General features: G+C 40.9%; 1 protein-coding gene across 2 annotated transcripts in view; it reads right to left on the bottom strand.

The window, feature by feature from the left end:
* LOC122881629 (CUB and sushi domain-containing protein 3-like) overlaps window positions 1–9480 on the bottom strand; it is a 229266-nt gene extending 219786 nt beyond the window's left edge. For both annotated transcript variants that reach the window (XM_044208068.1, XM_044208067.1), the window contains exon 1: window positions 8969–9480. In XM_044208068.1, the coding sequence (XP_044064003.1) occupies window positions 8969–9146 (178 nt within the window). In that variant the 5' untranslated portion in view covers window positions 9147–9480. The remainder of the gene's footprint in view (window positions 1–8968) is intronic.
* Between the last annotated feature and the right edge of the window lie 5438 nt (window positions 9481–14918).

A 14918-nucleotide genomic window follows, 5' to 3' on the forward strand; every position in this document is an offset into this window, starting at 1 on the left:
GAGGAGGAGTCATTTACTGCCATCCAAATTATTATGAGTGACAAACAGACCATTGGGTAATGGATGATTGCTGATGGGTATGAGAGATTGCCCATCCCAGTCGACTATTTTCTGAACGGACCATCATTAAACAGGCTTGACAAACATTCGCAGTGTGACCTGCTCCCTTCAGTAGTTGCTTCAGGGTCCCGCAGGGCTGATTTAACTGCTAGACAAACTCTTTTCTTCCTCTGGCAGTGAAACTGTTGAATTCTGATGAAAGACTGTAGCACTTAGTTTGGCAAATTTATTGTGTTCCATTTGCTATATTGTCCTTAAAGTGCATTGAATTTATCTGCCGTCTATTGTGCTGTATTTGTCTTTTATCGACTGTCTGTTGTCCCCAGTTTATGAGGCAGCGTGTGTGTCCAAAACAGTTTTTCCAATGAGACAATAAAGTTTATCTAATCTAACAAAATCCTGTGGCTCAGAGCAATCAGAGTAATATTGAAATGAAAGTTTTTGTGTTCTGATTAATGGCATTCTTATGTACTGGCAATTAAAGAAATGTTGTAGCGCCCCCCTTTGGCACCAGTCAGTGTAAACTTCATGCATTAATGGAGCAACGATGCATATTTTATTCAAAGTGGCATTTAGACTATGAACCAAAGATCTAAAAAATTCTTTGGACAGTAGATCAGTTACTTGTGAACAATAACCATCTGGAAAGCAACACCATTGATGCATTATATATCAAAGACTGTTTGTTTGTTTTGGGGTTCTTCATAAGTAACATGTCTAAACATCAATGTCTAAACAGCAAGACGACATCAGCTGCAGGGCTCTTTGTAAGATCATTTGGCAAGGTCTATTGGACACTGTAAAGGGACGACACTTTGAAAAGTCTGCAGTGTCAGAAGAAAGAATGCTATACAATGTCAAGTTGTATCATTGCATTACAGTCATGTGGCAGATGCTTGGTGTTCGTTGTCTTGTTAAAGGAACCTCGAACAACAGGTGGACAGGGAGAGCCGGGGACTGACCATCATATGACAAATATATATATATATATATATATATATATATATATATACATATATATATATAAAACATGCACATATGTATATATATGTAAAACATGCTCTACCATCTGAGGTACTGCCACACCTGCATGATCACTTTGTAATAATACCTCAATGCTGGTGTTATTGTAGCCAGTGTGTGCCAGTGTCTTGCACTGAGCCTAGAGACCGAAGAAAGTAGAGGCGGACTTGTTCTTTCTGTCTCTGACCTCTGACACACTCATGAGATGTTTATGTTTCAATGGAAAATTACACTTCTTCTCTTTAAAAAGCTGAGTGCTTTCCTACCTCACTGGTAGAATTCATTAAGGTATTATGTTATAATGTACTATTACTACTGTGTTTAAGCTTCATTTAGGATTTTTTATGACTTTTTAACCAGTGCCTGCTCTTTAAATAGCAAATACACCTGGTGGGTTTTTCTTTTGAAAGATAATAGTGTATAATATTTCTTCTTTTGGCATTGGTTTTATGTTATGTTGTGTTGTGTTATGTTTGTTATACTGTGAATATGGAAAATGAATAAACAGAATTTTCCAAAAAGGAAAGATAATAGTGTTAAGTAGAGAGCTGAGCCCCCAACATGTCTTGAAAGATAACTTGCAATAAGTGACTTTGACACAAACAGTGTGTTTGAGTTGATATACATAATATGCATATAGATGCTTCTATATAAATATACAGTAGTGACTGTATAAGGATGCAAGGGTCACCATATCAACCAAATCAACAATCCGAAATTTGCAAAGAAATTACTGACTTATGACTTAAATGCAAATACTCATGCAGTCCATAAATATTCACAGCAATGTGGTTAAAATAAATACATGATTACATGAATAACTAAATAATACTAAAATGCACCATTTCAGACTTTTAGAAAGAAATGAGCCTTGCTTTGAACACCACTTGGACCACCAGTCGATCTATGCATGAAAAATGTTTTGCCTTCACCCTTCGTACATCACAGTATATTTCTTCAAACAAATCCTAAGCCCAATATCCACAAGCCTACTGAGCTATGCGCTTTCAAGCTCCTCTTCTTGACTTATTTTTGGCATGTATTATTTCTTCTCTTCTCGATACTCCATTTCCTCACGATTGACTGTATGCTTTGTCAAGGACACCTCTTCTTCCGGATGGCATTTCATCATTGTTCATGATGATGGCCTATTACAAACAGAGGGGGAGGCAACGGCACCACAACTAGCAATCAAAAGTTAAAATACAAAAAAACCTGCATTGATTTGCACCTGACCTTAAAGGTGAGTCAGCTAATATAGAGATATCCATCACCGAGGCCATGGTTACAGAGCACCGACTGGAAAGATAGAGCCCTTGCCAAGCAAAACAAAGGTCATCAAAAACCTCCTGGTAGGCTTCATTCGCTGCAAAGTATCCACACCCCTTACAAAACGCAACCAAGAGAAACAGTAGTGTTATACATATCCCCCTTGAATTGCTGAGTATTGATTTTATGAAGTCCAGAAAAAGAAAAGGAAATAAAAAATATAGATTATGTTGAACATTGAACATAACTATTGATCAGAGGAAATGCGCAAGGTAGAGTTGCTTGTCTGCTGTCATAACTTCAGATCATGAATCTTCCGGGTCTGCACCGTATCAAATCAGAGCTGCTGCAGCACTTAGGAGTTATATTTAGAGGTAATTTTGTTTTGAGAAATCCAAGCACTTTTCTCTTAGATCTATGACAAGCTGTACCCTGAACAACAGATTTAAAATGTGGAGGGAAGAGAAAATAATTTTTCATCAGCACAACCAGGAATACAACAATGATGACTGCTTGGTCCTAGACAGCCACCTTAGTAGACAGAAATCTTAAATTGATGTCCCCAAAGAGAAGGATTTTATCTGCATGGCTGTGCTGCACCTTCACAATTCATACTGATAGAATGTGCATAATCGCAGCCCCTCACTATACTTGTCTGCATGCTTGATGAAAGGGAAATGGGCTCTATACAACAGAAACAGAAAAGAGGCTTTCTAGTGAATGACTATTACCTCACAAGTGTGTCACTGCAATTTGGAAAAGGGCTCTGAAATATTCCATTTGGTGGTTTTAAATTGCCAACCACTGAGGTGAAAAATACTAAAATCAAATACACTGCCACACTGAAACACAGCTGGCACATGCACAAATACACACACCATTGCACAAGGAAATAACAGAAGTCATGTGTCTGTATAGCCAAGTATAATAAGTGTTTCCCAACGTCTGCGTTCTGCTGGTGCTTTAGCTACCTCCCAGCAGATACAGTATTTTATGGCTAGACACCAATACCTCCTCAAAGTGCCACTGAGCCATACTGCACCTGATGCCAGGCCACCACTGTGAGAGCTGCTGTACAACACAAAACTTTGAGCCAACAACACATCTAATAGGACGCCTGTCTCTCTAGCCTCCAATCATCCAAACAAACAGTAACATCAACACTTCACTTTCCCCTGAAAAGGAAAGAAGCACTGAACAAGAATCTGTCTTTTTCTATCTAAAAACAACCACAGAGGCAGAAACAATACTGACTGTTTTTCACTTTCCAAGTAAACATCTTCCAGTTATTGGGGACATGTTTTTTAGATGCAAAGCACCTCATGGAACACCTTGAAACCCAATCACAAAACCACCTCATTAACATTTAGCTGGCTGCAGATTATTTTAGTAACACTCAAGTTAGGGAAGCTACTAACAATATTTTCTAGAATAATTGTTTTGTCTAAAATATGTCAAAAAAATGTGACAAATGCCCGTCATAATTTCCCACAGTCCATGGCAAAGTAAAGCTTTAAATCTTCACATCTGAGACGCTGGAACCAGCAAATGTTTGTAATTTTTACTTGAAAAATTATTTAAACGATCATTCGATTATCAAAATGATTGGCGATTAATTTTCTGTCGATCAGTTAATCATCTAGTCGTTGCAACTCTAATCACATTTTAGTCAACCTACTCTGCTAATTTTCCTTTGGACTCTGCATCGTCCCATTGTTTTGTTTTGTTTTTCGCAACGAATAAAACGTAGATAAGACCCCCTTCTTTCCCCCTCCGATGAAACCTGGAAGATAGAGGACACACAAGGACACTCCAAGCTGTGTGAACTATACTCTTCCTTGTATTCAGTAGAAAATATTCTTGTGTTGTAAAAGAGTTTACATTTTGCAGGTTAAAACATCACATACAAGTACACACACACAGAGCAGGTGTTACAAAGACAACTACAACAGTTTACAGTAACATTCATTGCCTCTAGGTGGCACAATAAAGAAGCTTTTTGCTTGTCAGTTCTAACCTGCTACTGCTCTCATTGCTTTTGGATTCCACAGGCTGGACTGGAACTGCAGGTCTCAAACTGCTGCCACTGCAGTTTGATGATATTGGCTTGGCCTAGGTTCAGCTTCTTCGTGTCAGTGACACTGTGTGTCCATGATAATGCTCTTATGATCAAAATTAGACCTGGTTTTAAACTGAGAATGGACATAGATAGATGAACTAAGTGCTTTAATAAATGCAGCTCCACAGGCCAGGACCAAGGGCCAATGTACACAGCATGGAACCCTAAAATCAAATGATTAGTCAATCGATGATTTTATTTCTGTATGCAGAAGCCTGAATGTGTTTTCTCACATATTCATGAGAGATCATATTTTTGCTACTTTATTCCTTATAGAAGAGGCTAAAAAACTTAAATACAATTTGTTCAATTACAATTGTTCAATTAACATCAATGTAGCATTAATTTATTTATTCTAACTAAATGGAATAAGCAATCCCCAGTGCTGCCTCCTCGACATTGACAGCAAAGTGGTGTAGTAGAGAGTCTAAACAGATATCTGTTAAGCTATCCTCACCTATCATTTTAATTGCTGTTGGAATATGCTGTGGAATCACAGCAACCTCCACTAAGCAGTCTCCCTCTTCAATTACCTTTACATCACCCCACTTTGTTTCCCTGACCGTGCTTCACCACTGCCTGCTCTCCTGTCACAAATCAAAAATTCAGTCGACAGCCGCAGACACAAACAAGAGCAGCAGTAGTCATTGCAAAGGAAGATTCATGAAGGTACGTGGGCATGCCATGGTCACAGGTTATAAAGTGAATAATACTGGAAATATAGCGTACTGTGGATACAATTCTGAACAAGATTAATCAACAACTATCCAATGGTATGGACATCATTGTGCTGAACACATGCACATAAATGCTATGCTGCATTAATAACTGTTAGTAAACACAGTTATTGCATAAATATATCCCAACTACAATGTGACTGCAGATTTCTCACTTGTCAGGTTTTATAGATTTGAACCACTGCCTGGATGAGGCTAAATATATGCACACATTTTTATCTGTGAATATGCCTCTAGACAGTTAACAGAGTTGAATCCCCTCTGAAAATGGCACCTGAGGTTCAGAAGACAGTCCACCTTGAATCTGTAGCCTTGACTGGAAAGCAGCCTCTCCTCAACCTATTACATTTAATCTCAACAAACGGTGAGCTATTTTTCTTCCTAAAGACAAGATATTGCCAATCTCTCTCCCCCAAGAGTACTGCTTATATTAAAACTGATACCTGAGAAGAACTGACTTAATCAGAACCAGCAAACTATATCCAACCTTTGCAGGGACCTGTCAGTAACATCTAAGAGCCTGGCCCAGACCTAAAGCCATGGCCATGAGGCCAGTGGGTGAGCTTAGTAGTACTTTGGTACACCACTAAGGTTACCCAGTGAGATGTCAGCGCTAATAGAGGCATCGGGAATCCAGGGAGTGAAATTGTTACTGTTCCAAGTTCCTGTATCCTGGAAAATTGTATTGTTGAACCCAGGTGATTCTTCTGGAGACTGTCCACTTTTTTCCTCATACTTCTTCTTCTACTGTTGTGGAGATCAAGAACCTGAGGGCCAGCGGGATAATGCCCCAAATTCCCTGTAGATAGTGTATAATTACACAGACAAATTGTAATCCTGATTAGCCCCAGCAGCCTTTCCAGTCTGTTTACATAATCACATTGAGAGAAAGTCTTCATCAAGGGCTCAGTGGCCAGATTACTGTCTGTGCAGAACCCACCTGATTACCAGCAATTAGTGACTGCCTGGTATAGAGTTAAAAAAAAGCTAAATTTTAACAAAATATGGAAGCTAGAAGGAAATACAGCGTAATCACAAGAAACAGAAGTGGTGGGAAACAACAGATGGACAATTTTCAACAATCTGCTCACTATCATTAATTGTTCACTGCCATTTGACATGCTAATGTCAGTGCGGCAAACAGACCAGTGTCTGTGTGTTCTGTTTGTCCTCTCCTGTGGTGTCACTTCAATGTCCCATGATGTCCCCTCCCGCTTTCCCTTATCAGGTCTCAATGAGGACTGTCCGGTGTAAAGAAATCCCAAAAGACAGAAACTGAATATTCGAGTAGATTTTGACCTGCAAAGTACCATTTGAAATGGATATGAAGGTAAAAATGTAAAGCAACATTACATGCATCAGTTTCAATAAGACATATTCTAATAGTTGTAAATAATATAAAGGGCAGATCCAGGAAGCTGTGGCCATAACTCCAATGTGGATCTTCGTCACTTATAGTTTGAGAACATCTCTGCTCTCTCACATGATATTATTCACTGCTTACACAAGCATGTGTCATAAGAATGGGGTGTTCTCAGCTTTGTTACTGTTTCATTATTGTGAACTCGACTGATCGTCGTCCAATCGATGGATGCAATGTGATTGTCATAAGAAAAAAGGGCAAAGCAGCTGTTGTACCGAAGAGACAGTAAAGTGCTCACTGTCAATTCATTTTGTATGTGACCCAGGTCTTTTGCTCTGTTTAAAAAGAATCCAGTCCCTAAAATTTAGCTTCCTAAATCTGTGTCTGTGTCAAGCACTTCAATAAATTCCCCCAGGATTAGATGACACAATTGCAGTGGATGTCCTTGGTTGTTTGGTAGTGGACTGCTGCAATGAGAAAATATAATTATTTTTGAATATAATTATTCAAAATCATTGCACAGTTTTATTAATTCCAAAACTAAGTTTCTAAATTTCACTAAACTGCATTTCATGATGCTGTGTAGAGTGCCAAGAATCAGACAGGTGACTGAGATAACTTTGTGAACAGAGAATCAGCACTGTGCACCACCCACGCACAGAATCCTGCATCAAAAATAATCTAATAGGAAAAAGCACCTCTAGCAAACCGGTGTTGTACAAACTTTGCTAGATTGAGCGCTTTTTTTTTTTACAGCATCATTATCTTAGCAGGAGAAGTGAGTCACAGGCCAGATCTAGTAGATATCTTTTTACTTCTGCAAACATTGTGTCAGTTGTCAGAGCATAGGAACAACTGCTGTTCCATGGTTCTTCCTCCTCACCTTGCTCTGTGTCACTATTTCCTTTGTTTTTTTCCAAAAGAAGACCCAGGCCTCCTTCTCCTCCTCCCTCTCTCCCTCCCTCCCCAATTCCTGGCTGGCTGGCTCCCTAATAAGTAACAGAACTAGGAGGATTGGCAGTGGCCTCAAGGTTTGACATTGCCACAATGTGGGTGGTGATGAAACAGCATTGTGCCCGACTCTGCTCGACGCGACTTGGCTCATTTTTGGTGGGCGCTGCTACTCTGCATGCTGCACATTTCATCCACCCCCAATAGACAGACATGAGAATTACTCACAGGGTGAACAATCTGCATGTAAATTGAAATCTGAGTGCCCATATACTCAGATACACGTACATGCATTCAACAGATAAACAGCCATGCGCTCACACACAAAATGTCCCTGACGTACAAACAAACACATTGAGAAGCAAAACATTTTGAGGGATGGAATTGGATTTGCCTTTTTTCTTTGGTTTTACTTTGAGTTGGAAATGAGAATTCCATGCATTAACATTAAATATATGATACACACACACACACACACACAAACAAGGAGAAACACACACACACACACACACAAACACTCTTGTTTATAATTAACATGTAACTGACATTGCAAAGAAGCAAAAAATGTATTTGTATTTGTTTTCTGTAAATGTTGTTTAAATGTCAGTGGACAATGGATGAGCACATGGTAATTGCAGTGTGGTAAATGAGCAACAATTGCTTTGACTTGACTTTCACAGAAGCTGTAGTATGTAAATAGCATGAATCAAATTACTGTGGTAAACAGGGGGAAGAAGGTGGTCAGAAAGTTAAGTACAAAGTCTAGGAATTTTGTTGCTTCAGATAGTCCAAAAAAAAGTAGAAGCTGATGCATTTAAGAAAAAAAAAATGGAACCAGCGGTTACCTCACTAGCTAGAGCGAGTATTCAGATGGACAGACCCCGAGAAAGCGCCACTAGAATACTAACAAGCCCACCTTCAACCTGCCTTCACTGGAAAGTCCGATAAACACCAGTCGACAAATTGGTTCCACTACGACTAATTGCCTCGGCCCCCTAAATGGTTCCAGTAACATTTCTGGCGAGAAACTGGCCTGACGCAAATCCCACATAAATACTTGAGAACTCGACCCAGAAAAGAGAGAACGCGGACAGCTCTAGCCTAAATAAATTCGAGTCTCTTAACATCCTATAGGAAATCTGCAGTGCATGACTTGCGCCTCAACAATTCACTAGTTACCCTACTAAGCAAAGCAGCTCACGTAGGCTATTAGGAGAAGCGTAGCCTACTGCAAGCATATCTATTGAGCGACTCAGTCAAAGCCTGCGCTGAGCGCAAAACCGGTGAAATGCGTCTCTTAAAACTCCATCCAGTAAACCGTGGTAGCCCATTTTGCGCACGTTGCAACGTTAAAGCTTTTGATTTCTCGCACGCACGCACACACACAAACACACAGGCACACCAAGCGCATCACAAAACACAGAGAATCGCTGCAGTGGCTCGTACCTTTCACACAAGTGAACATCAGTGAAAAGATGAGATTCCAAAAAACAATTCCCGTCCTAATCCTCATCGTTTTGGCTTGAACAAAGTCCCCTCGGCCACATTTCACGCATCTCCTGTTGAAAATGTCCCGTAGTTCAATAGATCCGTCGTAGTATCCGTCTCTGTAAATCCCCTTCATGTTCGCAACTAACACATGTAACCTATAGCCTAATTTTTTCTTTCTGTTGGGTTGAAGTAGGTTCCCTCTCCCTTCTCAGAGGAGAAACAGGCAGAACCGCCCGCCGCGTTATGTCAGCTGATAGGAGAGAAGTGAGCAAGACTGAATTTTAGGATAGGACCACAGCAACCTGGACGAGGGCTCAACCATCTCTGCTGAGAGGGGCATCAAGTGTGAGGATCTCTGGTGCTGCGCTCTTGCATCTGCTGTTCAACATCTTTCCTTTTTAATCCCTATAAACCGGCCGAGGACGGAGAGGAGTCTAGCCCACAATTTGAATGCTGCCTTTATCGATCAGCAATTGAACCACGCAGAGTGAGAGAGAAAAGGTGGTGGGGAGGGGTGGGGGGAGTAGTGAGAGAGAGTGTCCTGTTTAAGTATGATGTGGCTGATGTGTGGGTAACAAATCATGAAGTGGGAACAGTGAGGTGTGGGTGGCAAGGGAGGAGGAGGCACGTCTTTATGGGAAGGATGTAAATCCTGAGAATGAAATGAACTCTGTTAATGACAGCATGTGGTTTATGTGAGGGGGGTTTGGGGAGACTCAGACAGGCAGCATCCCGTCCCGAAAGCTGATGAAAGAAATTCGCCTGGTAGGCAATCCCACTATAACTCTGATTTTCATTTTGGAGATCGAGCGGAGCCGTTATTGGGAGTGATGGGACTAGGCAATTTGCAATGCAAAGATGGGATGATGACGGCGCAAAGCGCAGCTCAGCTGCAGTGGGGCTCTTCTGCCATCTAGCTTTGGAAGAGTCACCGACCTCTACTTTGAAACGGAGAGGGAAAGGGGGAGCAGTGAAGTGAGAGGCCGTGATTGCAAATAGAATGAACATCATCAGGTCTCAAACGCATTCAGATAGTTTCTTCAAGAGCTGTTGATTCTAATGCGTGTGTCCTTGCTTCCTTTTCCCATTAACGTAGTCTGATTCTTATAGCTTTGAATAGCCCAGCAAATTAAAGTTTCTACTGTTTGAGAGCTGTTTGATATCAGGTAAATCAATTATGTGCATATAGCTTCGGGTTTGAATTTTGCCCACTTAATAATTGTACCTGCAATGACCTCCATAGAAATCAATATCCTGTGCCCTAGATATTGTCAAGATTTATTAGCGTGAAGTCAGCAGGGTACGTTCATAAGGAAACCTAATAAATTAACCCTGAGCGTCACTGTGCATTTGAGGCGAAGCCAAAACGAGCGCTTCTCAGTAACAGTAAGGGAGCTGTCCATGGTGCTGAAACTGTAAACCAGAGCGTCTGCTTGGAACTGAGGCCACTTTAGTAAGGAAACTGACTTTGCTTTCATCATTCCCCACAAAAAATGACGTGCATCAGAATAATACACTATTGATTTATTAATATGTGTATTTCAAACTAGTTAATTGACTGTTTTAATAAGAAAACAGTCAAAATTCCACTCTAAAGTGCAAATCTGCTTTCCAGATCTTTTTTGCATGTTTCTGTTCTATGTCCAAGGTTAGTTGGCTAGACAGGGTAAACCTCCCACTCCTACCCCTGCTCTCCCTTGGGAGAATAAATGGGAGAAAACAGCTTGATCCTGCTGTAATCTGGTCTAATTATAAGGCAGCAGAGGGCAATGGGATTGTTGTCCTTTGGCCAGATATTCTGAAAACATAATTCAACTCTGGAGGCCAAATGGTGATAAATATCACATTTATAATTGTAATGCCTTGAGATTTATTTGGGATTGTTTGTGCTGTAGCACTTTATGGGCTTTGTATTTTGTGAATTACATTTTAGTCTGTATTTATTGTGTCTTTGCCAGCTCAATGAAATGCATTGTAGCGCTTTTGTGAAAATCTCATTTTACATGTTTCTGTGAACAGCTTGATATTAATCTCGTTCTACCCTTACAAACTGAAATGCTACAACATGAGCAATAGATTTGTATCATCGCTCCATTTCTCTCTAGAGTTGTTTATCTCAATGGTTTATGCAGCAGAGGCAAACCACTGCGTATCTGCAAGTGTGAAGTGGAAGGTCCCTTATTCCCTCCTGGCATCAGAATTCTTCAGGTGTCTACAGGCCCAGCAGAGGCTGCTGGGAATGGATCGAGGCACCAGGCAGCTTGTCTTTACCACTGTAATCGACAGGTGGGCCCAGGAGAGTGGGCTTCAGTCGTATTGATGCCTCTCGCCAGCTCTCGCTTGCTGCTTGATGAGCAATCAGACTGCTTCTTGCCTGATCCTCCTGTTGTTCTTGTGTGCATCTGTGTGTGTGTGTGTCCATGCCTATGTGATAATAGTTCACACATGCTAAATTGAACATATATACTCTTGCATTCTGTGTGTATGGAGGCATCTTTGCACACTTTAGCTCACACAGAAAGGGAATTCATGTGTTGAATGTACTTTTATGCGTTTGCCACCGCATCAAAAAGAACAGAACCAGTCAGTTAACCAGCCAGACAATCAGCCAGCCGACTGAACAGCCAGTCAGACTGTTATCCCATCAGGGACTCAGGCTGTTGTACTTGTGAATCTGGGCAGCATGTTCTGATTAGCAGCGGCCATGTATGAGGACTGATGCCACACAGGGGCAAAAGGTCTCCTGTCTTTCCAGAGGGGGCCTTGTGGGGGTTTAGACAGGTGTCTGTGAATGTGTGTATGCATACTGTATATGTGCATGGAATGCACGAGTGCATGCACATGTGTGAATAAAAGTGGCAGACTATTTGTGTGTACGTAACACGTGTGCCCTTCAGGGATCTAAACTAAAAAGTGTGTATGCCTGTTTGCATTTACATTGGCATACATCTAAGTTGAAATCTTCACGCCTGGGTTATATTTTGTTTGTGTGTGTCTGTTTGTCTGCGGGGCCAAAGTGCAGCTGGTAGGGGGTTGATAGAGTAAGTACTGGGGTCGGATTAGCTGCCTTGACTTCCCCAGAGGAATGTGTCTGAATATGGCTTCTCTCACACACTGCCACTAATCCACTGCTGCTCCATTGCTCAGGGTCTGCTACCTACAGCACCCACGGAGCACTGGGAAAGTACGTGCAGGTGAAAGGGGCAGAGGGGAGATATCTGTGCACGTGCGTAAGATGGTAGTGAGGGATGGGGATGGACTAATGAGTGATGAAGGACACTTGGGGCATAAAAAGATGTTTCAAATGAAACTTCCAAGCTCATGGAGTCCACACAAATGTTCACTTACTATTGCATTTTTTTCATCATGGTTGCGTGTACATGTGAGCTCTACCGAGTGCACTATGTTATGTTCTAATGCATTCAGCCACCATGGTAGTGTGGATAATCTTTGGTCCGTTCCAGCACTTGGGGATGATGGCCCGTCAGTGAATAATGATTGAAAAAGAGAAAAGATTGGTTTCAAATAGAAGCAATGTAAGATGGATCTTACAATTATGCAAAAGTGCACCTTCACACCTTGTCCTGTAGCAGGTTACATGGTGGCGTACTGACAAAAATGTGCATTGACAGTTTCACTGGCATGCCTGGCATGATCATCATCAGCCTGATGCTAGCACTTTAGCTCAGGGCAACACTCTGAGCTGTGAGTCATGGCAAATGGGTTAGTCTGAATAAGTATGGATAAAAAGTGACATTATCAGAACCATTTTTGATCCAGTTTTAGTCTAAGAAAAGCTTCATTAAATATGAATTACACAATACTTTCCTCTACATGACCTTTTGCTTACATATGAATGCATACACTTTCTCTGTTTCATCTCACTCTCCTCTCTTAAATCTCACCACCTTTACCTTATTACTACATGTTCACCACACGCTTCTGTCTTTGGCTCATTAGGTTCTATATAGGTTTCAATCAGATTCCTGCGGATTGAGCCTGCTCATGTGCTTTGTTCACACATCTGACATTAAACATTCTTAAACCTTTTATCTTCTGAGGGAAAGTCTGAAATAGTAGAGGGACAGACAGAGAGGGAAGGAAGGAGAGGGGGAGGCGAGAACAAGGAGCTGAGAGAAAACAAGGGTTAAAGGTATTGATTGAGGGATGGTGGCAAACACAAAGGTGAGAGACAGAAAACAGATGTGAGTTGAAGAGAGCGAGAGAAAGACACGGAAGGACAAACAGGCAAAAGGAGGGCAGAGAGAGGATAAATCGAGGTTGTTGGAATTGGGGGGGGGGGAGAGGAAGAGAGACAGAGGAGAGGAGCAAGGGTAAAGCATTATAATAAGCAGGCAAAAAAATAGATTTGAGGAGCACAGAAGCTAGAGCAACAAGGAAAATGTAATGAATAGTGAATCTAACTGGATACCAAATAAATGTGTTTATGAAAGAGATAGCATATTTTGCGTGACACAAGCCATAGCTATATATGGACCAGGAAGCTTGGAAGTGTTTCAGTATTTTTTTTTCAATTACGATAGAAAATAGTTCTGTGAATGCTCCACAAACTGTTTGTGTGTGTTTACACTTAAGGTCAAACAATTTAAATGGGATAATTAACAAGATGGAAAGTGTCTCCATTCCAACAATAATTGGTGAAAAACTACAGACAGTTATTAAAAGCTGCAAGCAGTTGTTCTCCAAAGTGACTCCACTGCAGCATACCCAACTTCAAAGATGGTCTCATCATATATTGAAATGTAGAATGAACAGTCTGGTGATACACAGACTTAATCATATGAATAAAAGATCAAAGGGAAAAATTGCTGATTGAGAGAGAGGAGGAGAGAATAAGCAAACGCTAGCCTTTTGATTCACTCCACAGAGGGGAACAAACGAGTTAAACACCTTTTTTTGACAGTAAAAAATTGTGTTTGATTGTACGTGTGGAGGAGAGACTTGTAAATGTGCTGGTTGGTATAAAAAATGTGCTCGGGTTATTGAGTGAGAGGTTTTCTGACAGTCCACAACATAATCTGGTATTCATGACAGCCAAGGCTAATCACACTGTGAAATACCAGACTTACCTACACTGACTCAAGTGTTGCTGAGCTTAAATAGCACCTTTAACTCAATGCTACACACACAACCTTTTGAGGCAATTTATGCATCTACTGCATGCATGAGGTTTTTTAATGCGTTCGTTCCATATTACCAAATTTTCATCCCTGCTGAGCAAAACATTAGAATTCCCTTGAAATAGTGTCTTTGTTTCTTCAGCACAACAGCTGCTTTCTGTTACACAGTACTCCTTTCAACCTGACTGGAATAGCTACATTATTTTTATATGTTGTCAGTATCTTACTGCCAAGCGGAAAAAACGATGAATCACATGATGTGCTGTGTGTTTGAACACACCGGATTCATGTGTAAAAAGAGGCAGATTACTGGTTTTATTTTTTTAGAGCAAGCATTACTTCTTGCAGAGCATGGTGCAAGGCTGAGGCAAATCAAATATCCTGCTAAGCAGCTTAGCAATTCCTATAACACTTAGTGTTGTTCCCAAGGTGAAATGCATGTCTGTCAGAGCAGCTCGCTACACTCCCTGTAGGTCAATGACTTACCTGAGGCTCAGGCTCCAAGCACTTCCTGTTTCAAGTCATGGTTCGGGTATCCTGGTGGCACTGCAGTTTTGCATACCATACATTCCTCCCCTGTCATTGCCTTTGTCTTAATGAGCTTCACTGTGACTCGGCTACTGTGAATTCTCAAGCAGGAATGAAAATAATCAATAGCTCAGTTAAATTACACAATAAAAATATGTTTCTTTGCCTTCAGCAAGAAACATGATATGATATTGTATCAGCTTATTTTGACCATTAATAACTCTGCTTACCAAGTT

Source organism: Siniperca chuatsi, linkage group LG9, assembly GCF_020085105.1.
Source record: "Siniperca chuatsi isolate FFG_IHB_CAS linkage group LG9, ASM2008510v1, whole genome shotgun sequence".
Classification (NCBI taxonomy): domain Eukaryota; kingdom Metazoa; phylum Chordata; class Actinopteri; order Centrarchiformes; family Sinipercidae; genus Siniperca; species Siniperca chuatsi.